This window comes from Manis pentadactyla, chromosome X (genome assembly GCF_030020395.1).
Source record: "Manis pentadactyla isolate mManPen7 chromosome X, mManPen7.hap1, whole genome shotgun sequence".
NCBI classification, from domain to species: Eukaryota; Metazoa; Chordata; class Mammalia; order Pholidota; family Manidae; genus Manis; species Manis pentadactyla.
In genome coordinates this window covers 9,976,448-10,003,134 of record NC_080038.1, presented here as the reverse complement: position 1 = coordinate 10,003,134, position 26,687 = coordinate 9,976,448, and the positions used below count along the sequence as shown (strand labels likewise).

Here is a 26,687-nt window from a genome sequence, read left to right as displayed (position 1 = left end):
CCACATGGGCTCACGTCTGCATGTGACAGCCCTGAGTACAACAGTGTAAACACTCAGGGCATTTAGTAAATAAATACCTGCAACCTCACTGTCCTGTTGTTCACATTGATCTTCTGGACAGCACTATTTCTGGTTTATTTCCTAAGCAATCTTGTCATCAGGAATTTTGGTGCCTCCATAAGGCACTGGGGGGAGAAGCCATCCTCCAAAAATCTTTTCAGTCACTGATGCAGACATAGTGGTAGAGCAATAAAGGAATAATTCTGGGTCATAGTAGGCTTTCCCAGCTCTTCTCTCACAAAATTTGTTTCCTTCTCCCCCAAACCACCTTTCAGCCCCCTCTTTCTTAACTTCACTGGTGGAAGAATATCGCTGGGTGTTGGAGTCATTCAAACTCTCTGTACAACCAAGATTCACAGGAATGTGGGATGCCTCTAACTTTCATGTGAAGCCATGTGATTGAAAAGACTTCATAACCTTTGTGTCACTTGCTGGCTCCTGAAGTTGTGAGGGTGAATTGAATGACAAGGACTGAAGTGCACCTTCCGTATTGCACCTTCCACCCCGGAAGCACACCCACCCCCGATTCCCTCTCTATTCCCATGTCCAGAGCCATGCACAGGAAGCCCATTGACTTTGTTGCTAGTCAAATGGCCCAATGAGCCCCCATCCACTTTTCTCTCAGGCACAGCCCTTTACACAAAAGATATCTGAAATGTTGCCATTAATTTCTACTTTTATGACCTTGTTTTTAAATGTGTTGAATTATATGCCTCCAAACACAGATCTATTCTGTCCTGGTTAGTCATTTTTAACTAGTGGTCAAAGCTTTTTAAATGGTATTCAGGATAAAATAGAACCCCACCCCCCAATATCTTATATCTTGACCATAATACTTCCTTATATAAAAAAATGACTTATTTTTTAACTTAAAAGTCCTGACTTGGACTCGTGGATAAAACCTTTACTGTAGATCCCTAAGAGCTCTAGAAAAGAAAACATTAAAGCTGCTTGTTGAATGCACTCCATTATGGAACCCCTCTTGGGACAGGCTTATAAAGACAATTTATGGAATAAAGTGTTTGGACATGTGACTGCTTCCGTGTGGAGCTTCATGTTGATGTGGTAAGATCTGGAACTCCCAGGCACATTTATCACTACCACAGGTGCTTAGAGGTACTAGAGAAATAAGGACACAAATGGTAGTAAAATTGTTTCTGAGCACCTTTCTAAGCTCAACTCTCCTCCCAGATGAGATGAGCATAGAGTGTGGGGAAGTGTGTATAATCGGGAATGTGACTGAGATGACAGGAGATGGGACACTTCTTCAGGTGCCTCCGTGGTGGCAAGGCCACTTTTCTCTCTCCCATCGCCAGTTCTGATAGTCTCCACCAAGGCCCAAGGATATTATACTCTGAGACCCCCCTGCATCTTGGAAGCCTTGACTGGCTGTAATGTCCTAGTTCATAAAGGGAGGCAAGGGAGGGGAGGCAGGCCCTCCGCAGGTCTGTAACCGTCAGGGGGTTGAGTGCTGTGGAGAAGAGCCAGCAGGGGGAGGAGCCACAGAGGGCGGGGTGGGGGAGACTTCTCTGACTTGGTTCCGATTGTGCAAACCCCCGAAGGAAGGTGGGAGGCAGAAGCACCCATTGTCCAGTGGCTGTGCTGAGCGCAGGACGGCTTGGGTGTTGGGGATGAGCCAGGGAGCCGTGTGGCCAAAGGAGCGTGGAGGGCACAGCTGCCGTTTTTGAGGTTAGGGAAGTAGCCAGGGCAGGTCATGTAGGATGCATCTGTGTTACAGGAAAACTATGGGCCCTGAAATTTGAATTGTATGTCATTTTCATGCATCATGAGATATTCTTTTCATTGATTTCAAGCATTTAAAAATGTAAAAAGTAATTCTTACCTGATGGACCACACAAACATTGTCTGCAGACTGGATTAGGCCTGCACATCATAGTTTGCCAGCCCTGATCTGTATCATCACACTATTTCATCCTTGTCATAGTCTGTATCAGTACCTGACGTTTTTTATTTGCTTGCGTATAAGTTCGTTTCTTTGTCACCCTCCACTACAGTGAAAGCTTTTTGAGAACAGGAACTTTCTATTGTCTTGTTTGCTTTTTGTCCCAATCACTTAGGACAAAGCCCATAATAGGGTAGGTATTTAAACAGTAGTGCTGACTGATTGATGGCCCAGGCTTCTAGGATTTTGATATAAACAGGTTATGAGCTACTGCATTAAATAGTCTCCAACATCTACTCTTATTTTGGCTTGCCTGATTTTGTTTTCATTCTAAAGCATTTTTTTATAAAGCAGTATATTCACCCTATGCTATTTTCTTGTGGAGATTAGAGAGGATTTGGATGGTGGTACCAAAGGATGCTCCAGTGTCCTTCCAGCCACAAGCTATCCTATAAGGTATGCTTACTCCTAGAAGCCAGTTATAGAGGGAAGTCACACCTGAGCCCATTATTCCAGCCCTGTGGATACAGAAAGAGAAAGAGGCACGGCAGCATCTGGCCACACAGTGGATCAGGGTAAAACTTGGGACACCTTGATTTCCTTTATCTTTGAGATCCTTGAGAAGTGCCATCTGTGTTTTCATCTTATACCAAGCAGTTCATGAAGATGCAGCAAATGATGGCAGACTCCTCTGGGCAGATACTTTATCAGTCAGGCTTGGCCAGGATATGCTGCAGTAACAAACAACCCCCAAATCTTGGTGGCTCATAAACAACAGAGGATTATTTATTGCTTTTACCACATGACTGTCCTGGTTCATTCAGAGTTAACTCCACATCAGGAGGAAGCTGGCTGAGCATCTTGACATCTTGAAGGTCATTAGCCACCATGACAGAAGGAAGGAGAGCCCTGGAGAGTCTTGCCCTGGCAGTTACGCACTCCAGCCCGGAAGGGACACACATCACTTCTGGCCACAGCCCCTTGACCCACTGCCCCATCCAACTGCGAGGGGCCAGGAAGTGCGGTGCTTCCATGCAAAGCCTGAAGAGATCCTTTAAATTGGCTTTTCATCTGAAAATACCTCTCAAGAAATGTTTTTTTGAAAAAAAAGGAAAAGTTTGTCCTTGATTGACCCTGGAAAAGTTTTTTTCTTTTTAGTTTTTATTTACTGCAATTGGAGTTGCTCCATCTTGCTCTTGTCAAACTCACTTCTCTGGTTACTAAGGGAAATGAAGGGCTACAAAACAGGCCTCTACATCCCAACAGAGGACCAGCTCCACCTCCCCTCCCCGCCCAGAAAGGAAGGAAAGGAAAGGAGCTTTACTGACTTCCTGCTCCATAGCTGACCCTTTCCCACCGTATACTCGCCCCCTCGGCTCTGTGGGATCATTAGCATAACTGTGTTGCCTTCCACCGAGGAAACCAAGGCTTAAGGAAGTTCAAGGGCTCACCCTCAGCCAAGTAGCTAAAAAGAAGTAGTGCCTGGATTCAATGCCAGTGTGCTCTAAGTTTTTAAAGTTATTACATAGTAAAAATGATATTTTTCCTCCTTTGGTGTAAAGGTCTATGAATTTAAACTCATATGGATTTATGTAACTATCATCGTAATCAGAATACAGAAAAATTCACTTCTGCTATCTTTTTTTTTGGTATCATTAATCTACAATTACATGAGTTCTGCTACCTTTTTATAGTCATATTCACCCCCCAACTTCTGGCAACCTCTGTTCTGTTCTCCATCACTATTGTTTTGCTTTTCTGCAGATGTGATAAATGGAATCACAGTGTATAACCTGTTGAGATTGGCTTCTTTCACTCCTGATACCCTTGAGATCTGTACCAGCAGTTCCTTCCTTTTTATTGCTGAGCAGTACTCCACAGGGTGCATGTAGCAGTTTGCTTAACCGTTCTCCCACTGAATGACGTATGGGCTGTTTCCACTTTTTTGGCTGTTACAAAGAAAGCTGCTATAAACATTAGTGTAAAGCAGAGAAGAGAAGTAATGATTCTATAGCATCTTACTACACTGATGGACAGTGACTATAAAGGGGTATGTGGTGGGGACTTGATAATAGGGGGAGTCTAGTAACCATAATGTTGTTCATGTAATTGTACATTAATGATAGCAAAATAAAAAAACAAAAAAACCCATTACTGTAAAAGTTTTTGTGTGAACAGAAGTCCTCATTTATCAAAGGTAAATTCCCAGGAGGGTGACTGCTGTGATATCATGTTATGTTGAACTTTGTAAGAAACTGCCAACACATTTTCCAAACCATTAAAAGCAGGTTTTGAACAACTCAAATCCATGCTGTCCCCTCTCCAGTCAGCTGTCTGTTCAGATGACAGAGGGGTTTACAATGTCAGGCAAAGTTCCATTTGGGGGATGTTATTTCCGCTTGGGAGCTACAGGAGACAAAGTCACAAAACTTCAACTTGGACTCACAAGTGTAACCTGGCCCCGAGAAGAGTCTTTGACAGGTGGAAGGGTGAGAAAGCGGAGGCTAGGGGCTGGGGATAAAATCTGCAAAGGACATCTGGGAGCACAATGGTGCAAGTTGGACCCCGAACCTGGAAAAATTTGGTGGTTTTGGCTAAGCCATAAATGTCGAGTTAAAGATGAAATGCAAAATGCTCTGCCAGTCAAACAAGAAATTGCTAAGCGGTAGAGGGAACACAGAACTATTTGTGTTGCAATCTGATCCACCTTCTTAAACCCACAGCAAAGAGAAATTACTGAGCGTGGTTGCCCTGAACCCCAGGGCAAGTAATAGAGAGCTGTACCCCCAGGCAAAGCTTGTAAATCCCTATGCAAATCTAGGGAGCATTGTGTGAAATGTGTTCCCACCAGAGCTCATCCCTAGCTTCTGGATATTCTCAGTACACAATTTCTGTTCACTCCATTCCCTTATTACTTGCTGGAGATATATTTGCAACACAGTCTGACAAAATAGCATCAACAGATTTTAAAATGCTTGCAAACATAGCCTTAGACCCACAGCTCTCAAGAGGTCTAGTGAGGAATTTTGGAAAGCTGGTCTCTTTTTCCATGTCTAGATCAGGAGGATTCTTAATAGAATGCGACTGGAATGGCTTGAGAAAAGCTTTTGCAACTCTGAGGAAAGCAGCCAGGGTCCCCACTCAGAAATTCCTTGCCTAAGGTATAGGTGAAGGGGATAAAGAAAAGAAAAGAAATTCCTTGCCTAAATGTCTGATAGCAGCCCAGAACCAGGATCCGAACCACTAGGCATCCATGTTTATGTTCTCATTTCTATTTCTTTTAAGCAGTTTATAGACTGCCTTGTGAAAGGGTTACAGTGTACTCTTGCCTGTTGAATTCCAGTAGGTAAAAGCACTACTTACTTTTTTAAAATTCTCTTTTGAGAAATGGGTTGTTTGGGTTCTTGGGAATTTTAGCAGCAGTTTATTCTGTCTTTTAGGATGGTCTCTCATAAGGCAGCCCACCAGCTTGTGCTGGAAAACAGTATTGTTGAGCATCATAGAGGTTGAGAATTGGTCCACAAACAATCAGTCAATCAGGTGACTCAAGAAAAGGCTTTGAAAATTCACTTCATCTCAATACTCACATAAATATTTTGAATCCAAGGTATAACTCAAAGGGGTTTAAGAAATAACACTATTTCTAAGCATGCATCTACCATTTCTTCCCTACTGAATGGACTGGTACATAGCTCAGGTCACTAACCCAGGTCTTTGAACTTTAACTTGCACCATCCCCCAAATTACTTGTTTTCATTAAAATTGCTTGGGAAGATTTTTTTTAATGAACTTTTTCTTTTGAAGTAATTTTAGACTTACAGAAAAGTTGCCAAGATAGTAGAGAGAATTCCTATGCTGTGTCTTTCACCCAGCTTCCCCTAAGACTTTGCAAACACTTAGGAAGGTTTCTTTTTGTTTTTGTTTTTTTTAGCTTAGTAAACAATTTTATTAAATTTAGCTTACAATTTTCCTTTGCTACACTATAAAGTGGAAACCACTTTTTTAAAATTAAGGTATCATTGATATACAATCTTATGAAGGTTTCACATGAGCAACATTGTGGTTTCAACATTCACCCATATTATCAAGTCACCTCTCCCCTCCCCCTGACCCCATTGCAGTCACTGTCCGTCAGGGTAGTAAGATGCTATGGAGTCATTACTTGTCTTCTCCATGCTGTACTGCCTTCAAAACTTTGGAAGTCTTTAAAAATCCTGATAGCAAAGCTGCAGCCCAGACCTATAAACTGAGAATGTCTGAGCATGGGATTCAAACATCAGCGTTTCTTGGAAGCTTCTGTTCAAGGTGAAGCCAAGGTTGAGACCCTCTGCTACAAACCCTTCTCAAAGGGTGCTCCACCCAACCAACAGTGTCACCATCACCTGGGAGCTTGTTAGAAATGCAGCGTCCTAGGTCGCACTCCAAACCTGGTACAGCAGAATCTGCACCCCGACAAGATCAGGTAATTAGTGTGTGCAGGAAGTTTTGAGAAATACTCTATACAAAGCATTGAACAGACCACATAAACCTCAGCCCAGTCGCTATTTGTCAAACGTGTGTATGTATTTATTACTCATAGATTCCTTCTTCAGCTATTTATTAAGAGCTTATTACGTAAAAAGATGAACCAGACACATATTCTATAGTCTAGTAAGGGAAATGCAATGTGGTTATAAATAATAGAGTCCAAGGTGGGGGCATCATAGGAAGTTTGATAGAAGTGGCATTTGATTTAGACTTGGAAGGAGGACACCTGGTGGAAGATACTTAAAAGATAATGAAGTATTCATGTGAACAAATGAATAATCTCAGGGTGAGATTTTCCAGTGTTTGATGAATCAGTTTGTTACTTCATACAATTTAATGAATATTTATTTAGCTCTTACGATTGCTATGTGAATAAGACATATAATTAGTGCTCCAGTGGCCTTTACAGCCAGAGGGAAGACAAGCCGTAAGCCAGGAAGGACACAAAGAATTCACCAGTGTCAGTGTGGGTAAGCACTGCAGGAAGGACCGGGTGCCAGGAACCCCTGTGACCTGGGAAGGAGACCCACGCAGGGCTGGGCGTTGTGGGGGAGGTTTCCCTAAGAAGGTAACACCTTGCTGAGAAGGGTTTAGCTAGATGGAGAGGGGAGGGCGTTCCAAGCAGAGGGAAGAGCTTGGAGTAAGGCCAGAGCAAAAAGAAATGAGCGGGAGTGCACTGGTGGAGTGGAGGTCCCGCAGCGTCCCCTTGTTCAGACTCCAGTGTTTTCCATCGCCTACTGAACTGGTACAAATAGCCAGGCCTTCAGGCTTCTAATCCTTCTTCTCTCTTGTTTGAAACAACTCTATTGATCCACAATTTACATCCTATAAAATCTACCCATTCTCCTGTTATCAGTAATTTGGTGCTTTTTAGTAACTTGCTGAGCTGTGCAGCCATCGTCCATAGAAGATCCCTTATGCCCTTTTACAGTTAACCCTCATTTCCACTCCCAGCCCCGGGCAGCCACTGATCTATTTTCTGTCTCTTGAGTAATACTTAGGAGTGGAATTAGTCAATCATACGGGAACTTTATGTTTAACATTTTAAAGAACTGCTGAACTCTTTCCCAAAGTGCCTGCCCCATTTTACGATCCCATCAGCAAGGGGCGAGGGTTCCCATTGCCCCACACCCCTGGCCGCACTGGGTTCCCACTGGCCTCTGAATTCAGCCATGCTAGTGGCGGAGAGGGGAGCCGGAGTGCACCAGCCGCTCTTCCCCCCTTATTTGCCAGGACCCCCCTCCCCAACTTGCTCTGTGCCCAAAGTGACCCTCCTGCTGTTACTCTCAGTGGGGCTCCTTGATAGGCCCAAATTATGCCTTTGTTTACTCTTTGAGTATGTTCCTTGACTAGGTATTTTTGAGGGGCAAGGGGACAGAAATTCAGAGTTCATTTTAGTAGGAGTACAGAAGGCCTTCAATTTCCCCGCAACATGGACTCTTCCAACCCACCTTCAGAGCCAGCCACCGGACCTCTCCAACAGCTCGCTTGCCATCTTCGTCACACTTGGCCTACATGCGGCATACGCCTGAGCTATGGAGAGGCACAGATTCTCAGGGGAATGTGCTGTGTGAACTTAGGAATTCACAAAAGGAGAAATGGCTACCCTTCCTATGGTACTGCAGAAAACACTCCATATTTAAAAAAGTAAAAATCTTGTGACAAAGACCTGAGCCTCACAGTTTAGAAACCGGCTTGTGAGAGCTGAGACATCAGAAAATGATCTGTTATTTTAAAGTGAAATTGCTAATAGTCTTGGATTAATTACCGCACACACACACACACACACACACACACACACACACACACACACAAATGCTGCTGTATCAGTGAGATCTGGTAACCCTGCTTCATTTCCTCCTTCTTGCTGAGTGCTTTCTAATTATTTTAGTTTTCATTAGAAAATAGGAAGAAATTATGAGCAATTAATCTGGCAAAGCTTTGCTAGTTAAAACCATTAAAAACAATGGTTTAAATATGTATTTGGGACTGTATTTATAGTTTTTAACTTTTGTCTTGCCCCAATCAGATAACATAAAGTTACCAGATCATACTGAAATACACTCAAATCAACCAGTGTAGAAAGAAAGCCTATTGGAAACAAACAGCATTCTTGAGCCTTTGTAAATGTAGTCCCCGGATGAATTAGTTGTCAGGTTTCTGCTTATGCTGAATTGTTAGTACTTCCACTTGTAATAATAAAATGACTGTCTGCAATTTCTGTTATTTTGAGCTAGGTTTTAAATTATGAGACTTAAATTAATGCTTAAATAACTCAAATACTTGAGTAAACTCTGCACTTTTTATGATGAGACAAGTCATATGAGCAATTCAACCCAGAGATGTGATGTTTTCTCCTGAGTTCTCATGGTAGGATAGGTTAAAAGAATTTCTGAGACTGAATTGAAACCTTAAGAACTATGAAGCCATACACATGTCTGTATTTGTGGATGGTATTGAATGAAATTTGCCTCAATAAATAAAAATCTTTTCAATATACTACAGTTTTGAAAACATTAAAGAGCTATTTGGTTTCATTATGATCTTGTGGGAGGAGTGTTGTAATACAATTTTATTTCAAAGATTGAATTGAATATGATGTAGTTATAGTGTCCAAGTAGAAGAGGCAGTGCATAATCAGGAAAAGAGAAACTATTGACAAGCCTTAATCGAGAATCATTGAATTTCAGAGTTGCTGGAGACACTGGCCTTACTCAGTTTCATCTCCAGATGTCTTAGATGAAGAAGCTCTCGCACGCTGCTTAAATTCAGTGCCGATTCCACAAAGCCCATCTCTGCTCTTCAGGCTTCCTTCTCTCCTCGCTTCCGCAAAACTGCCTTGATTCAAACTTCACAGAGAAGTGAGAAGTCATAGGGCCACAGCAGTCCTGCTGGCTACAGAGCCATATCATTCTCTGTGAGCCTCCTGTTGCAGAAGGTGACCCTCCCCTCGAGCCTCCTGTTGCAGAAGGCGACCCTCCCCTCCTTTCCTCCTGTGTCCACTTCTCTCTGGACCTTGTGTCAAACCAACCCTTCTAGGTCCCTGCTTTTTCTCTCCTGCATGCGTGTTCAGTTTCTTCCTCTGTTGTCTCTTTCCCTCCACTCACAAGCATATTCAGGAGTCTCCCACCGTTATTAAAAGCATGCACACACACACGCATTCACATCTGAACTTTCCAGCAAGATGGCCTTCTAAATTCATGTTTTGAGATCTTTTACCATCCGTAGCAATGATAGATAAAATATAAAATTGATCAAATGATGGCAAACATCTGCAGATGGTAAACATTTGCAGAAATGGTACCGAAAATATGAAGCTGAAAAAATCAGCACATTCTACACCTCAGACTTCAGTATGGTATATGTCAATTATATTATAACCCGATTAAAATTAATTTTAAAAAACCCATGAAGCCAAAGCTGCAGAGCTGATGGGCTCCGAGTCTGGAAGGTAGAGGGCACCTGGAGCTCAACTCTGGTGGCTGATGGGCTCCGTGCGTGCACCGTACCAAATCCATGGAAGGGGAAGGGAGACCCACCACTCATTGCTGCCTAGAACTGTGTCTTTGAACCTGCCTGTGCAAAGGAGGATGCACATACTTCCTTGCAACCAGGACTTGAGCCAAGCTGATCCCTGAGTCATAAATATCCAACAAGATTCTGGATGCAGAGTCCCAGGAGTCGGAGGGTGCAGCCACAAAACTTCTAAATGATGGGGAAAGAAAAATGAATTTCCCAATGAAGATGAGACTACTAAACAGAATTCCAAAGCAGATAGAGGTAATTATTTCTAAGAAAGACAGCAAATAAAATTAATGATCAGTATATAAATCATACATAGGAGGTTAAAATATAAAACAGTTTGAAGAAATGCTTAACATAAGTATACTTAAGACCCTCAAAGAGATGAAGGAATAATGATGTAAAATAAAATGACAAATTTGGAAAAACAGAAATGAAACAAAAAGCAGATGTGAAGGAGAATGAAGAAGAAATACTGGAAAGTAGAAATGTGGTGATTGAAATTAAAAACTTCACAAAATAAACTCTTGACTCACACAGCTGGAGAACTGGTGACTGGGAAGATGAACCAATTAATTTACCCATAACACATGAAAGAGATGAAGGGAGAAAAAAAAATGGATAAATAGGAAGGCACATTTAAGAGATAGGTAAGAACATTAAAAGGCTACAATATATGTCTGATAAGTATTTCAAAAAAGAGGCAATATGATACATGGAATAATGAGAAATATAAAACTGAGAATATTAATTTAAATAAAAAAGGACAGGTGACCTCAGATCGAAACTACTGTAAAGATCTCTGTCATGACATTTCAGCTCTGTCATAGTAGAATGAAAGCAGCCATAGACAATATGTAGATGAATGGACATGGCTGTGTTTAAATAAAACTTTGTTTATGAAAACAGGCGGGCAACAGGCTGAATTAGTCCAGGGAACCTATAGTTTGACAACCCCCAATGTAGAGAATTAGCCATTGTTTATATTTTCATGTATCTCCCTGCAGATATCTTACGTGTGTTTATGTGTGCGTATATGTATGTAATATGTGTATAGACATACACATATTTAATTATATATATGATTAACACTGGTTGTTTACCCACACACATATCTGATGTACATTACACAAATAATTTAAAAAGATACCATAAGTAAATCAGATACAACTTGCACCATACTTGCTTTTCTGAGCATCCACTTGGACAGTGGATATGATGGCTCAGTATCCATCATATCTAAAACAAAACAAAACAAAAAGTCCTACTCCCAAACCACTGATGAATGGTGCAGATTTGAACTGAAGTTTTTGGTAGGGCTGTAGAGGAGAGAGCACATCACACGACCCCATGCAGAACTTCCTAAAAGCCCTGTTTGCCCAGCTCTGTTACCCTGCTGTCCCTCCCCAGCAGCAGGATAGATTCCCTCTCCCCCCACCTTCGTCAGCACTATCCTGTAGCCCTGCCAGTCCTTCATCCCCTCCTCCACCGGCTCTACAACGTCCCTCGGCCCACAGATCCAAACCACCCAGCGAAACAAAGCTCAGTAACCACTCGCTGTGCAAGAGAAAATCCGGGTCCCTAACCACAGACAGACCACCTGACCGTTCCTCCAGCAAGACTCCAGGGAGGAGCTCTATTCGCTCTGTCCCAGTGTACATCTACATCATTGCTTTTGATGATCCCACAGCATTTTATTGTATGCATTTATGTATGTGGTTACTTATGTAACTGAGCCCCTAATTTTGAACAATCAGGCTACATACTGAAAATCTTTTGTTGGCTGAGTTTTTTTTTCTCAAAAATCCATGCATTGTATCAGCCAGTATGGTTCGTGCAACTGTGTGGAAAGCAGATTTTCAACATAAACTCTGAAAGTACATATTATCAGAAAAAAATCATGTCTTTGAAATAGTAAATAGGTTGAAAAAGGGGGAAAGTATGATTTAAAAATCTATATTAGTTTCCTGTGGCTACTGTAGCAAATTACCACAAACTTGGTGGCTTAAGACAAAAGAAATTTATTAAATTTATTCTCTGACAGTTCTGGGATCCAGAATCCTGAAATCAGGGTGTCAGCAGGGCTGTGCTCCCTCCAAAGGCTCTTGGGGAGACAGCATCCGGCTTTGCCTCTTCAGCTTCTGCCACCTCCAGGCGCCCCCAGTTTGTGGCCACACCGCTTTAACCTTCTCTGTGCTTCTTCTTCCCCTCCTCTGTTTCTTACAAAGACACTCTTTGTATTTAGGCCCCTCCACCCCGCCCCCTGGATAATCCAGGTGATCTCGCCTCAGGACCCTTAAGTTTATTACCTTTGCAAAGACCCTTTTCCCGATGAAGTCACATTCACAGGTTCAGGGTACTAGGATAGGGACACGGCATTCGGAAATCCACTCGGATCACCACAGTATCGTTTTTAAATGTCTGAGAACCCAGATGGAATAAGTAATTCCTTTGATTCAATCATAAATGAGCAGAATGTGAATCAGAAATACTAGATGTCATTTTCTCTAGGTCCTGGTGTAATAACCTAATTATTTGAATCATCTCTGTAATTTCTTTTCAGCTCTATTTACGTTTTTAATGTTAGCAATGAAAGTTATTGAGACAAATAAAACTCCAGTACCTTGATGTTGAACCAGTGTCTTTTTGTGTGCCGTTTTTTTAAGCGGGCCTCTCTGTCAATGTTAGAGCGATCTGAGCAGCAGATTAGGGCGGCTTCTGGTTTGGAGGAACTGCTGCGAGTCACACACTTTGACAACTGGAAGCTATGGAAATGCCGACTGAAGCTCAAAGGTTTTACCAGCACGGACTCTCGCTCAGCCTCCCATCGGTCCACCAGGTTTGCGGCAACTTTCTATGACATTGAAACACTGAAAGGTAGGTGTGTGCATGTGGAGGCCAACGCTTGCTCTTTATCAGATGGACACAGATGTGCCATTTTCTTCCAAATGCTTGAGTAGGGCAGGGATGTTTAGGGAGAAGCAAAGGGGCCTTTGGTTTCATAGCTTTGGTGTTAGTGGAGGATCCTGGTTTTCTGCATTAACTCCACAGAGAAATATATTCAGTATGATTTTGAGATCAAATGTCAACACAAAAGAACACTTCAAGATACAGAAATGTATTAAACTCAGAAGTGTGAGGGCACAACAAATCCAGGAAGACAGTTCTTAATAGAAAAAAATCCTTGGGTTTACCTAAAAAATAAAACGACCTAGAGTCATGAGTGAGGAGCGTTCTAGCCACATGTATGTAGATAAAAACAGTAGACTAGTTATAGCTTTTTTATTTCTTCAACGTTCTGTGATGTTTTAGTAAAAACAAAAAGTAGGAGTTGGAAACTGAATAATGGCGGGGGGATGGTCCCTAGACGAAAGAATCCAAACTGTTGTTCAGACTAGAAAGTAACCTGATTTGAGATAAAGGGAATGATTGATCCCTAGTAAGCTATGGAGGGTCTTTATAAGAAAACCATTGTCTGTCGTGCCCTGGGCCATAATGGGTGGAACACTTGCCAAATTAAGTTGTGTGGCCTCCGATTAGGCATTTACCATTTTGATGATATGTCAGAACAAAGAAGAGCCACTGTGGCATCGTTGATGGAACAATTTTAGATTTGAGTAACATACGATTACCTGGTACTGGATTATATCTAATAATTCAAACTGACCAAAATTATTCTTTCCTTTCTAGAGTCATCCTTATTTTTTTTCTGTTTGTAAAAAAGATACTGTTGCACGGGCTGCTGTTGGCCATGGGGAGGTGTTTAGGCAGGAAAAACCCCTGGTAGCACCAAGGTGTGAGGTGAAGAGGATTCCTTGTGCTCATGCATGTGACTGTGTGTCTAAACAAGCTGAGATGGTTGAATAACATGGACTTTATGAGCACAGAGGCATCCAGCCTCACCTGGAGAGCCAAGGCCTCTTAACCAGATGACCTGTCTGAAGGCCTGACGTGACCCTGGACGTACTTGGTGGAGATGAAGATAGCAGCATTACCATAAAACCAAGACTAGGTGATTTTAAAAAGCTAGTGACACATTCTCTAAGGAGGAAACTGTAAAAAAAATTTTTAATGTTTTAAAAACATAAAAGAATATGGAATTTGCCAGCTCTAAATGTCTCTTATTACATGGGGGATCATCTAAATTTACTTACTGAGTTAGAAGTGGCAAATAATCAAATGGGTGTGCCACACCAATTATAATTTGTCACCAACTCTCTGTCGTGGATTTCAGGGTCGTCCCTGAGGTGGGGCAGTCCTGCCGGGCAGTAGTAAAGAATAGCAGAGTTAGGGTGCCTTTAGTCAGCACCCTGATCATAGCTCCACACAGTTTTGATTAATATCTTACTGCACCAAGTTTCAAGACTTAGTTTTATAAAAAAAGCAAATGGAAAGCAACATTTAAGCAAAACTTTAGACAGGGGATGTTTTCTTCAGGTGATTACTTGGTTTTTCCGGAATTCATGATTAATAATAGTGAATTAAATAATACCTACATTAATACCTTCTGGGGTAATTTCTCCCTCATGTTTATAGCCTTCAGACCCCTCATATAAATTTATTCATAATCAAAAATTTTTTAAGATTTCTTAGGATAGAAGATTTTACTATGAAAAAAACAAAGTTTGGCAAATTGGGTAGTATATGCAATATTTCTCAGCTGGCCAGACATCTTGTATTTTGTGTTTTCAGTGATTGAAGAAGTAACACATGAGGAAAATTGAGATTAAGGTTGGGGGAAAGGAAAAATAAAATGGAAAAGGTGTTCTAAGAGGATAATTTAGAAACGAGGGTCACATCTCCAACACAAGATTATATCTGTATACTTCAAACAGAAGTTCTCTCTAGTAGAAACATGTTCACGTACATGGCAATTCAGAATGATCTGAGGAGAGACCAATACAAATTTGTGAAGATGGGGTAAAAATGGAAAAGAGTTTGTCTACAGCTATATAATCGTTACCCCAAAACTTAGCCACTTAAAAACCTTTTTTTGTCTCACAGTTTCTGTGGGTCAGAAATGCTGACATGGCCTAGATGGGTATCTGTCTGTCCTTCAGGGCCTCTCAGGGGACCTCAGTCAAGGGGTGAGCTTGGACCACAGGCAGCTGGGGCCGCATGAGTTTCCATGTTCACTCAGTGGTGGTTTGCAGGACTCAGTTCCTCACTGGCGGTTGGCCTGAGGGTCCCCGTTCCTCACTGGTGGTTGGCCAGAGCCTGCCCTCAGGTCCTTGCCACATGGACCTTTCCAGTGTGGCAGCTCACTTCATCCAAGCCCACACGCTGAGAAGGCAAGAGGGAGAGTGCCAGCAAGACAGAAGGCACAGTCTTTAAAACCTACTCATGGAAGTGACATCCCATCACAATGGCTGCCTTCTCTTCATAAGAATCGAGTCACTAGGTCCTGCCCATACACAGAGGAGGGGATTTTTCAAGGTTGTGAACACCAGGGGTGGGCATTGCTGGGGGTCAGCGTAGAAGCTGCCTACCCCAACAGGTTTGCGCCACCACTCCCAACATGAAACACTCCACAGCCCCATGGCAAGCTCAAAGAGAGCCTTTAAATAAGCTGGCTTTATCATAAAATTGAGTCATTTCCCCAAACCACTGGTAAAAGGCAGTACAACATTAAGCATCAAAGCGTCAAAATCTAATTTAAAAAAGTAAACTAGGAGAGAAAAACAAGCACTGTTTTACAAGAATGTTTGTAAGCTTTTTATTCCCAGAGGCTTGTCTCTTTTTCTTGTTTCCTTCAAATTAGCTAAATGGCCAGAATATTGCTTCTTCTGTTCCAATGAACTGACTTATTTCATCTTGTTATGTAAACATCAGTTTCCGACACTTGCAAATGAGAAAGCTCTCATTTGAGGAAAGATTAGCTGCACTTTAATTTCCATTCTCATGTTTGCCAGGTTTGAATCCTATTACAGTTACTTAAGCAGCTAACAGAAATGTATTTCTTGATGGTGCTAAAACCTACCCACACCTGGCTTCAAGTAGAAAAAATGCTATCCAGCTGTGTCCTATAAATTGCTTAATAAATAACACATGCTTCCATTTACTTCCTTATTAGCCAGCTTCTCCAGATGTGCCCAGTATAGTTAGTTCTATGCAGGACATGGTATTATTCTTCACCAAAGAAAAATAAAACTACAGTTGATCCTTAAACAGTGTGGGATTGAACTGCACAGGTCCACTTATATACAGATTTTTTACAATAAATGGACATTTTTTGGAGATTTGCAACAATTTGAAAAAATGTTTCTTCAGCTTACTTTATTGTAAGAATACAGTGTATAATACATATACAAAATATGTGTTCATAGACTGTTTATGTTTTCAGTAAGCCAGGCAGTAGTAGGCTATTAGTGGCTAAGTGTGGGGGAGTCAAAATTTTCTGAGGATTTTCAACTGCAGGGGGGCCAGTGCCCTTAACCCCTGCATTGTTCAAAGGTCAACTGGTTCTTCTACTAAGATAGTGTATAAATGGGAGAGAACATAGACTTTGGGTTTAATCTTTCTGAAAGCAGTCTTTGGTTAAAGGACTGACAAAAAAAATCTCCATCTAGAGCAATAAATAAGCCCCCCGAATGTGAAAACGACTGTGTTCTGCATGAGCCTGGCCCACATGGGCATGGCAGGGCCATCTCTGCTGCTGCCCCAATGAGCTTCCTGTCTGCAGTTATAGATGAGGAATGGCAAAGAACCCAGTGCAGCCCCAGAGAGACGTGTGTGGAGGTGGCCAGCGAGCTGGGGAGGAGCACCGACACGTTCTTCAAGCCTCCCTGTGTGAACGTGTTCCGGTGTGGTGGCTGCTGCAACGAGGAGAGCCTCATCTGTGTGAACACCAGCACCTCGTACGTCTCCAAACAGGTGTGAGGACCTCAGCAGGCGTGCCCTCTGCAAAGCCCTGCTGATGACAGTGTTGACAGCTACTACTGAGCTTTTTGCCGAGCCCTGGTCTAAATAATTTCTGTGCGTTACCTTGTTTAATCCCTGAAGCAAACTAAAAGGGTATCTTACTATCCTTCTGTATAGGTAAGGAAACTGAGGTTCCGGGAGGTAAGTTATGGCAGAGCTGGGATTCAAACCAGGTCTGTGGGACTCTAGAGCCTGAACTCTTATCAGCTACTGTTTCTCTGATGCTATAAGGTCAATAATCAGAAAATCATGGAAGTTACTAGAACAGACATTAAAAGAAATGAAGACAGCTATGCTCTTGTGAATTCCTTAGGTTCTGTGTTGTTCAAATGGAATGATGGAGAAGAGTTGAGTGAAGGGGGTGGGCAGGGTTAGAGGCAGGTGGGCGGGCTAGTCTAGAAGTTCCCAGGGCTAGCAGAAAGGAGGAGCTGTGCCCACTTAGACCCAAGAGACAAGGGGATGGAGCAGACATGGGCACCCAGACAGGGAGTGGAGGGGCGGGCTGCTGCACCCGCTGGAGCAGTGGTGGCCCCTGCCAGCCTGACATGGGGTGGGGGCGGGGTGGAGGAGGCCAGAGGGCCTGGATCTGGAGGTCAGCGTCCCGGGACACACAGCCCCGTGGGGAAGGAAGGCAGGGGGATGGCATCTCTAGAGGGGCAAATGGAGACTAGTTAGCACAGAAGAACTTTGAAAATAATTTTGCAGTCCCCATAAGGGAATAATTCTTCCCTCTCCGTCTTATAAAATCCCTTTTGCTCAGCAGATAAGTTTTCCTTTCTATCGCTACCACATTGTTGTGAAATATAATAAATGTTGCATAGGAGAGCAGTAATAACAAACTTAGGGAGTAAAACATATCCAAAAGCTGTAAGTCAAAGTATATTCCTTTTGGTTCTATGTTGTCAATTCCTCATGCATGTTGATATATTCATTTAGTTGTCACATATGCCTATAGTCTATTCTCATGGTTATAAAAGGTATACAATAAAATTATATATGCACTAAAAATAGCCATGTTAGGTAATTATTTAACTGGATGGAAAGAATGGATTGCTGATTTGTTTGATAACAGGTTAACCTATTCTTAATTTTGTTCCTCCCGCAAAATATCCCCAAACTGCAGTTTCTTTTTCTCAAGTCTTTTAGAGGATCTTGGAACTTGTAAAAATTCTGACCTCTTACTGTTTGACAGGGAAAAAATGACATAAGTATGGCTTAGCATCAGCTGTCGGGAGAAACAAAGTTTGCATAATATAAGAGGCTTTAGTGCAAGACCATGTTATTCCCTGGAGCATAGCTGGAAAATTTCACAAGAAAATAAAGTTTATGCAAAGTAAACACTCTAAAAACGCTATTACTTACAGTCTTGGAAGTTCCATTACATATTAAGAGGTCAGAATAAACACAACTCTAATGGATTATTTCCACTCAATAGATAGTTGAGTATTTTGACTGCTGTACTCAACAAATGATTAGTTTTTAAGAAGGTACTTAAGCATAAGTGTACAGCAGTTTTCCTTTCCAAATATGCATGCTTAAACATTTTAATAGTTGTTTTTAAAAAACTACCTCTCATCCCAAGGTTATGGACTATTTGATAAAATACCTCTTAGAATCAAAGTGAATAAATGAATACTCATGTAGTAATGACTACATGGAGTGGTGATTGAATGGGCAGAACATTAAAATCAAATTCAAATTCATCCATGCATCATACAACCAGTCTAGAAACAAAGTAATTGGCATTTCTCTAAGTTCTACTTGACAAGATCCCACCTTACTTCTTCTGGTCATAGCAGTTATATTCCAAAAATTAATTAAGGCATATTCTTAGGAGTATCACCTCTGACTGTAGAGTAGACTGCCTGGGTTCCAGTCCCTACTCTTCCAATCAATATTTGGGTGGCCTTAGGCAAGGTATGTAACCTCTCTATACATCTGTTTCTTTGCCTGTGGAGTTGGGGGAGGGAGGATAAACCCCACCCTATAATGTTATAAGGGTAAATGAATTGATGTAAAACAGGGCCTGGCATATAGAAACAGAGAAAGAGTGATATTCATGTTGCCTACAATTATTTGGTTGGGCATGATCATCTTGTACCAGTCTGTTATTACTATGTAATGCTGCATAATAAATACCTTACAACTCAGTAGCTTCAAACAGTTACTTATTCTCACTCATCTGTTTGAGATTCAGTTAATCCTGAGCGGGCTCAGTTGGGCTTGACTCCAAGCTGCAGGTTGAGTCCGGGTGTGTTCCCAGTGTCTCATCCCTTAGACCAGCAAACCTGCCAGGTTGTGCCCTTCTCATGGCTACAGCATATGCAGCCCCACCAAGCATGCACGGTTCAAGTTTGTAGTTGTGCCATGCCTGCTAACACCCTGTTGGCCGAAGCAAGTCACATGGCCAAGTCTAAACTCAAGGAACAGCAAACGATATGCCTTCAACAGAGATGATATGAGAAGGGAAAAGTAAATAATCTTATTTTGAACACTAATCTATTCGCCATGGTCCCAAAGAAACTTTGTAGCTATAATTTCATTTAATCCTTCCAATTTACACTGGAATTTAAAGCAGAAGCAAGGACCAGAAGTCCCTTTTATAAGGGTACCAGTGATAGCAAAAGTTAAGAGTTTGATCAAGCTTCAATACTTGATGAAGTTGGAGAAACCCCTGGTCTCCTGACTCCCAGCCCAGTATTCTTTCCATCATGTCAGGCCTTATCCTTATTAGTTCTATTCTTATTGGACAACTTTGCTTAAAGTCACTGCCATGAAGGACAAAGGCAAGAATGCAGACTATAGAAATTATTATCATTAAAAAAAATACGTATGTATTATCTTTCTCCATTCTAGCTCTTTGAGATATCAGTGCCTTTGACATCAGTACCTGAATTAGTGCCGATTAAAGTTGCCAACCACACAGGTTGTAAGTGCTTGCCAACAGCTCCCCGCCATCCATACTCCATTATCAGAAGATCCATCCAGATCCCAGAAGAAGATCGGTAAGCATGTCTTGTACTCGATTATAATTGTTTTTGCCTTTGCTAAAGTTGCGTGTTAGGAGGACTTCATTAATTATAGAGTCATCACTTTCTCCTCAAGTTTTCATCTTTCAGCTTCTACCCCAGATCTACTGGTAATAACTGTTTGGCAAATATATTTTTTATTAGGTGTTAGATATATATTATAGTAGGACCCGAAAGCTCAGTGGTTAGGAACTCACCGGGTCTACTTACAGACACCTTTGTTCTTAATACATATAGTCTAATACCCTTGTAAGACTCTATTCCAACCTCAAATTTGGCACATGTTCCCTCATTCTAGAACAAGCATAACTTAAAGCTCATCTCAGGCTGTTCAAACAGTTCAGTGCTCAAATCAGCAGGAGAAGAAAGGGCTCCTGAAGTCATGGGGAGTGGCCAAACGATCTGCATCTTAGTTTGACTGTCTTCTTGCCCTCCCTTTTAAGATTACCAAATGGAAATTTCTTATTTTAAATTCAAATGACTTAAAATTAATTTGACTTGGAAATTTTCTTTAGAGTATTTTGTGATTCCTTATGAGACAAATTATGACACCCCAAAGTGTTCTGAGATCAAAGGTGAGAATCATGGGTTTGGAAAGAAAAGAATTTAATATAGAGAAACAAAGAAAGGGCTAATTACAAACACTGAATGAAAACATGAAACAACGAAGTTGGATACCTAGATCTGGCAAAAGTGAAGCAATACACACATTGTGTGAGTGGTCAGTGCAGGAGTGAACTGGTGGTTACATGTTAGTTAATGCTGAGTGGAGAGGGCACCTCTGTCTCTTTCAAGCAGAAAAGAAAGTTCATAGAAAAGGAACACTCATCCTGAAAGTGTTCCTGCTGTCCTGGTCGGTGTTCTTATTTCCACGTTAAAGAAGATAATGCTTAGGAGCTATGTTAGAACAATATCTACTTCCAGTAAATAAGCTCTGTTTACAGCTAATTTGCATCATTCTAACACCTATCTTCTTAAAAAGATTATAACTCTCTAAAAGGACAGTTTAGTTTCCAAAAGTTCTCAAATAGGTTATTTGTAATTACAGAATCACTATGTGATAACATGCAGTTTATAAATAGGAATTAAGCTCCTTAAAAATCTTACCTATTCTCCACTCAGAAATTTATTCAGTGTTTTAAAAAACGTTCCAAAGGTATGATTGCCCTTGAAAGCTTTTAAATCTGGCTTCTTGTTTTCTTTTCCTAGCTGTTCCCATTCCAAGAAACTCTGTCCTATTGACATGCTATGGGATAACAACAAATGTAAATGTGTTTTACAGGAGGAGAATCCACTCAGTGGAATGGAAGGTAAGGGTAGCTAGTGAAACAATAGTCATAATAATCAAAATAACAACAGCAACTAACATTTGTTGAGTACACATTATGAGCAGGTAATGTTGTGATAAGCCTTTGATATGTAGTAACTCATCTAATCCTCACAACAGTCTTATAATGTACTATTAGTATCCCCTTGTGTTTACAATTACAAAATGGACACACCAAGATACCTAGTAATTTTCTTAAGATCACATAGCCAAGAATGATAGAAGCAATCAGGTCCCAGAGCCCTATGTGCTCTAATTATATAGCAAGCCTGCCAATGCATGACTCTGCTTCTTAATCTTAAAGAAGAGCCCGAAGTGATTAGACCATCCCAACCTTGAGCGTGGAAGAGGATGGGAACCTTTAATGGGAGCCAGCTCAGTACTCAACACTAGCCAGCCACATTTGGCTACTTCATTTGTATAAAAGTCTCATGGGAACATAAAGTAATTTTGGACTTGTTGGTTTCTTTCAGCTGCATCATGTGAAAACATGCCAATTATTTGAGAATAATGGGGAATAAGAGAAAACTTTGTGAAACTAGGGCGAAGGAAGAGCAGAGCATGGCTCTTGCCGCCCCTAACTCGTAAATGCAATGAATTTTGGTGATGAACATTTGGTTGAAAGGGAGTGCATGTTAAAAACTGTTTTTCCAGAGAACGTGACATGTTCCACTGAAAAAAATCTCAAGGAGTCGTGTACTTTGGACCTTGCTTGTTTTAAACGATAATCTACACGTAAGATTAGTAAGGATTAAACTCCAAGGAATGTTTTCCTAGGAACTGGAAATAACATTCTGCATCCTGTACTTCTGTCTTGTAGCTTCCTTCTGAATGTTTTCATAAAAGCTCAACTCAGGATTTGAGCAACACTTAAAGTTCATGTAGTTTAAGTACCATGCAGGTCTTGGATGTCATCTGCGTCCTTCCCGCCAAGTGCTCTGCCGTCCTCTACAGAATATGCATCAGTCACAGGGGAAGTCGCCACCCGCGGAGGCAGCCCGCTGGGGACACTCTTGTTGTTAGTGAACTGTACTGAACCTAAATCTCTCTCTCCAGAACAGGACTGCCCAATGGAATTACAGGGAAAGCCATATATGTAACTTACATTTTATAGTACTCACATTAAAAAGGCCAAAGGAAGCAGGTGAAATGAATTTTCATATATTTTATTTAATCCAACATATCAAAAATAGCCTCCTTTTTAATATGCAACCAATATAAAATTTATTGAGACATCCTTCATTCTTCATGCTAAGTCTTTGAAGTCCAGTGTGTCTTTTACACTTACAGCACATCTCAATTGCCATTTCGTGTTCAGTAGCCACTACCATGTTGGATAGCCCGGCTCTAGAGCATCAAACCATTAGTTCAGGTTTTACTCTGTAGGGCCATGTAGACCAATGTAATTGTCCGTGTGACTCATTTTTAATAGTGTTAGAAAGTTACCGTGGGAGGCAATATATAGAGAGCTTAAAGGCTGTTACAGTCGAGGTTTCCCTTATACACAAGCTTCTGAGAGAGGTTTATACTCAGAGGTTTGCTAAGAGGTGCCAGCCAATCCTATGGTGAGCTGAGGCTGGGACGGCCCTTGGGGGCATGTTTCAAATGGAGGCAAAGGAGCTGGGTCCTGTGGCCTTCTCATTGGATATGGGATGCCATGGGGAGCGGACGTAACCTTGGGTGAGGCAGCTTCTTTCTGGTGAAGGTAATGCTGCCTGTAGAGGGACTCAGCTGGTGCTTAAGTGTGGTGAGAGTGGGAAGAGCAGCAGGGAAGGAGAGGCACTCTGAGCAGGGGAAAAGTGAGTGCTCAGGACTGGAGCTGAGAGGACCGAGCCTGTCGGGGAGCTGGAAGAAGGTTAGCATGCTGGGGAAATAATGGGAGGGGGCTGGGGAGATGTGAGAGAGGAAACTGGATAGGTTCACAGGGGGTCCTGTGAACCTTGTCCCAGAGCTCGGGTGTGGTGCTAAGAACAAAGAGAAAACCACTCAGCTGTTCACGCAGGAAAGGGACAGCATCAATTAGCATTTTAACCAACTCAACCCAGTGACAGTGTAGCAGAGGATGGGTGGCCTGGGGCAGGGAAGAAGGCAAGGACCTTGTGGGAAGTTGTAGCAGTAATGGAAGTGAGAGGCATGAGGCAGCCTAGGTCACCATCACTTCCAGTTTTCAAATCTCATAATTCTATTAATGTGGGCCAAGTTCACGGTCACTTCTCAGTGGCCCCACTGAGCTTACTGTTCACTAAACACCTTTTTCTCACTTGAGGCTGTTAAACCAACTGCCTTTTCTATGACTGCTTTTCCCAGAATGAGCATACTTAGGTTAGTGAATCCAAGTCCAGTTTAATTTCATCTTGTTAGATTCAACTCATTGCTCTAAGCTATTAAAAAACAAACAATACCCCAAAAAGGGAAAAATATTGGGGAGTCTTAATTCTGCATTTTAGATTCCTCGAGATAGCCACAACTGCAAGAATTTACTTGGAAAAATTCCATCAACTTATTGATTAAAAAAGATCAATGGACCACGGCTGAGAACGGAACACAGTGGTATCCCATCGTCAGCCTCCCTATGCTTGAAATCAGTATAGAATACTTCAGGGTATCACCCTTAGCTGGATGCTGCTTCGCTTTAGTCCTCCTCCACCCAGTCTCTGGTGCTTTGCACTAGCCTGTAAGCATTGAGGCCATCCTCCGCCCGCTGCTCAGCTGAAGTTCAGCGAACACGTAGGGGGCGGAGGGGGAGGGGGCTGTTTCCCTAAAGCTACGCGAGAGTGCAGAAACAGCGGCTTCAACTGTCTGAGCGAATGTTTGCTGCCACCTAGTGCTTCAGGCAAATCTTTCAAGAGCCTCTTAACTGTCCTGTTCTCTCCTTGCCCCAGAGTGACACGCGCCTCTCTGGCATATGGCCTATGAAGCTCACCATTTTTCCTCTTCACGCAATTCAGACTGGAATCCCCCCAGAGCTAGCCTTTCAACACCCATTCTACATGACCCCTCAAAGATCGTCAACCACAAAGACGTTAAAACTATGAGATTGGATGACATGAGACTGCCATTTTGGTACATCATTCATGCTCAGATATTGGCAAGATAATGTGGTTTAACCCAATGTCTTGGAATGCTGGCTGGGATTCTTCAGTCTCCATACATTGGCCTATGTCAGGACCCTTTTATCACACCAGATAAATTCAGCAAGCATTTATCAAGTACCTACTATATGTCAGAACAACAAGACCTAGTCCCCTATTACCTTCAGGATTTTTAATTAATGGAAGAAGCATAGAAATAAGCAGACAAATGTGTGCAGTGCAAGAAAAGACAGGATAGAAATATGCACAGGGTAAGGGCACTTAGCTAACCTCCAAAAATTGAGGAAGCGTTCTGGGGAAAGGATGACTAGCAGAGAGAAGGACAAGGCTAAATACATGGGGCTGAAAGACCCTGGCATATCAGGGGAACAAAAAAAATGCTGTAATTTGGTATGGCTGGAACATATGGTGTATATAAGAGAGACAGAAGATGAGTCTGGAAGGTTAGTAGGTACAGTTTATGGAGGGTCCCATATGTCCTGGTGGGAGAATTGGCTTTTGCACGTGTGTGAAAGGGAGAAATCTTTTAAGGTACTGAACGCAGTAGAATGATGTGATTGGATTTGCATTTGATAATATTATGGAGACTGGATTGAAGGGGTAAAACTTCTGGTGGCAAGATGACTGACAGCCATGTACACCAAAAATACAAGGTACTGACTTAATTGAAGTGGCGGTAGTGATGATGGAAAAGGAAAAACAAATTCATGGAGGCAGAACTGGTTGGATATGGTGATTAGACTCAATACGGCAGGTGGGCCAAGAAGGATGACACCATTCCCTAAATGAGGCAAACCAGGAGAGAAACACATTTTGGGAAGAAACCAAACACGCTTTCCTCCAAAACCTTCAAGAGTGTTAAGGTGACACAGAGTCAAGTTCTTCCAAAGTTTCTCTCTCTCCCATTTTTTGCAATGAATTTCAACTTGATCAGAATTAGACGTGGAGTGTTAGTTATACAATTGTTTTACACTCTTTCTAGAAGTATCTGTCAGCTAAATGTGTAGAAACTTCTCAGAACCTCCTCTATCAGCCAAGCATATCTTCCAGCAGATGTTCCTGGAATCCAACTTCATTATCATATTGTATCTTTTATATCAGTGTTTTGGTCTGCAGTGAGGAAATTCCTGTTTCTACCCACAGGCTGGAAGGTCTGAGGTGTATTTCTACAATGCCAATCCTTTGGTTCCTGTCTCCTTTTAATCTTCATAAACATCAGACTACCTGTATTTTAGTACTAATACTGGCTTGTGAAAGTTTGCATTTAAAAAATTGTTTTTTATTATGGTATAATTGATAAACGCTCTTACGAAGGTTTCACATGAAAAAACAATGTATCAACTCCCCACCCATACCCCAATGCAGTCACTGTCCATCAGTGTAGTAAGATGCCACAGATCCACTACATGCCTTCTCTGTGCTACACTGTTCTCCCCATGATCCCCCACACCATGTGTACTAAACATAATACCCCTCAATCCCCTTCTCCCTCCCTCCCCACCCGCCCTCCCACACCCCTCCCCTTCGGTAACCACTAGTCCCTTCTTGGAGTCTGTGAGTCTGCTGCCATTTTGTTCCTTCAGTTTTGCTTCATTGTTATACTCCACAAATGAGGGAAATCATTTGGCATTTGTCTTTCTCCACCTCGCTTATTTCACTGAGCATAATGTCCTCCAGCCCCATCCATGTTGTTGCAAATGGTAGGATTTGTTTCATTCTTAAGGCTGAATAGTATTCCATTGTGTATATGTACCACCTTTTCTTTATCCATTCATCTACTGATGGACACTTAGGTTGCTTCCATATCTTGGCTATTGTAAAAAGTGCTGCGATGAACATAGGGGTGCATATGTCTTTTTGAATCTGAGAAGTTGTATTCTTTGGGTAAATTCCAAGGAGTGGGATTCCCGGGTCAAATGGTATTTCTAGTTTTAGTTTTTTGAGGAAACTCCATATTGCTTTCCACAGTGGTTGAACTAGCTTACATTCCCACCAGCAGTGTAGGAGGGTTCCCCTTTCTCCACATCTTTGCCAGCATTTGTTGTTCTTAGTATTTTCGATGCTGGCCATCCTTACTGGTGTGAGGTGATACCTTATTGTGGTTTTAATTTGCATTTCCCTGATGATTAGTGATGTGGAGTATCTTTTCATGTGTCTGTTAGCCAACTGAATTTCTTCTTTGGAGAACTGTCTCTTCATATCCTCTGCCCATTTGTTAATCGGGTTATTTGCTTTTTGGGTGTTGAGATGTGTAAGTTCTTCATATATTTTGGATGTTAACCCCTTGTCGGATATGTCACTTACAA

At 41.8% G+C, this 26,687-nt stretch overlaps 1 protein-coding gene across 1 annotated transcript in view; it reads left to right on the top strand.

The window, feature by feature from the left end:
- The window catches only part of VEGFD (vascular endothelial growth factor D), a 36,723-nt gene that overhangs the window by 3,416 nt on the left and 6,620 nt on the right, over window positions 1-26,687 (top strand). Inside the window, exons 2-5 of the mRNA XM_036912929.2 lie at window positions 12,679-12,889; window positions 16,695-16,885; window positions 19,790-19,938; window positions 21,172-21,272. Of these exons, the coding sequence (XP_036768824.1) occupies window positions 12,679-12,889; window positions 16,695-16,885; window positions 19,790-19,938; window positions 21,172-21,272 (652 nt within the window). The remainder of the gene's footprint in view (window positions 1-12,678; window positions 12,890-16,694; window positions 16,886-19,789; window positions 19,939-21,171; window positions 21,273-26,687) is intronic.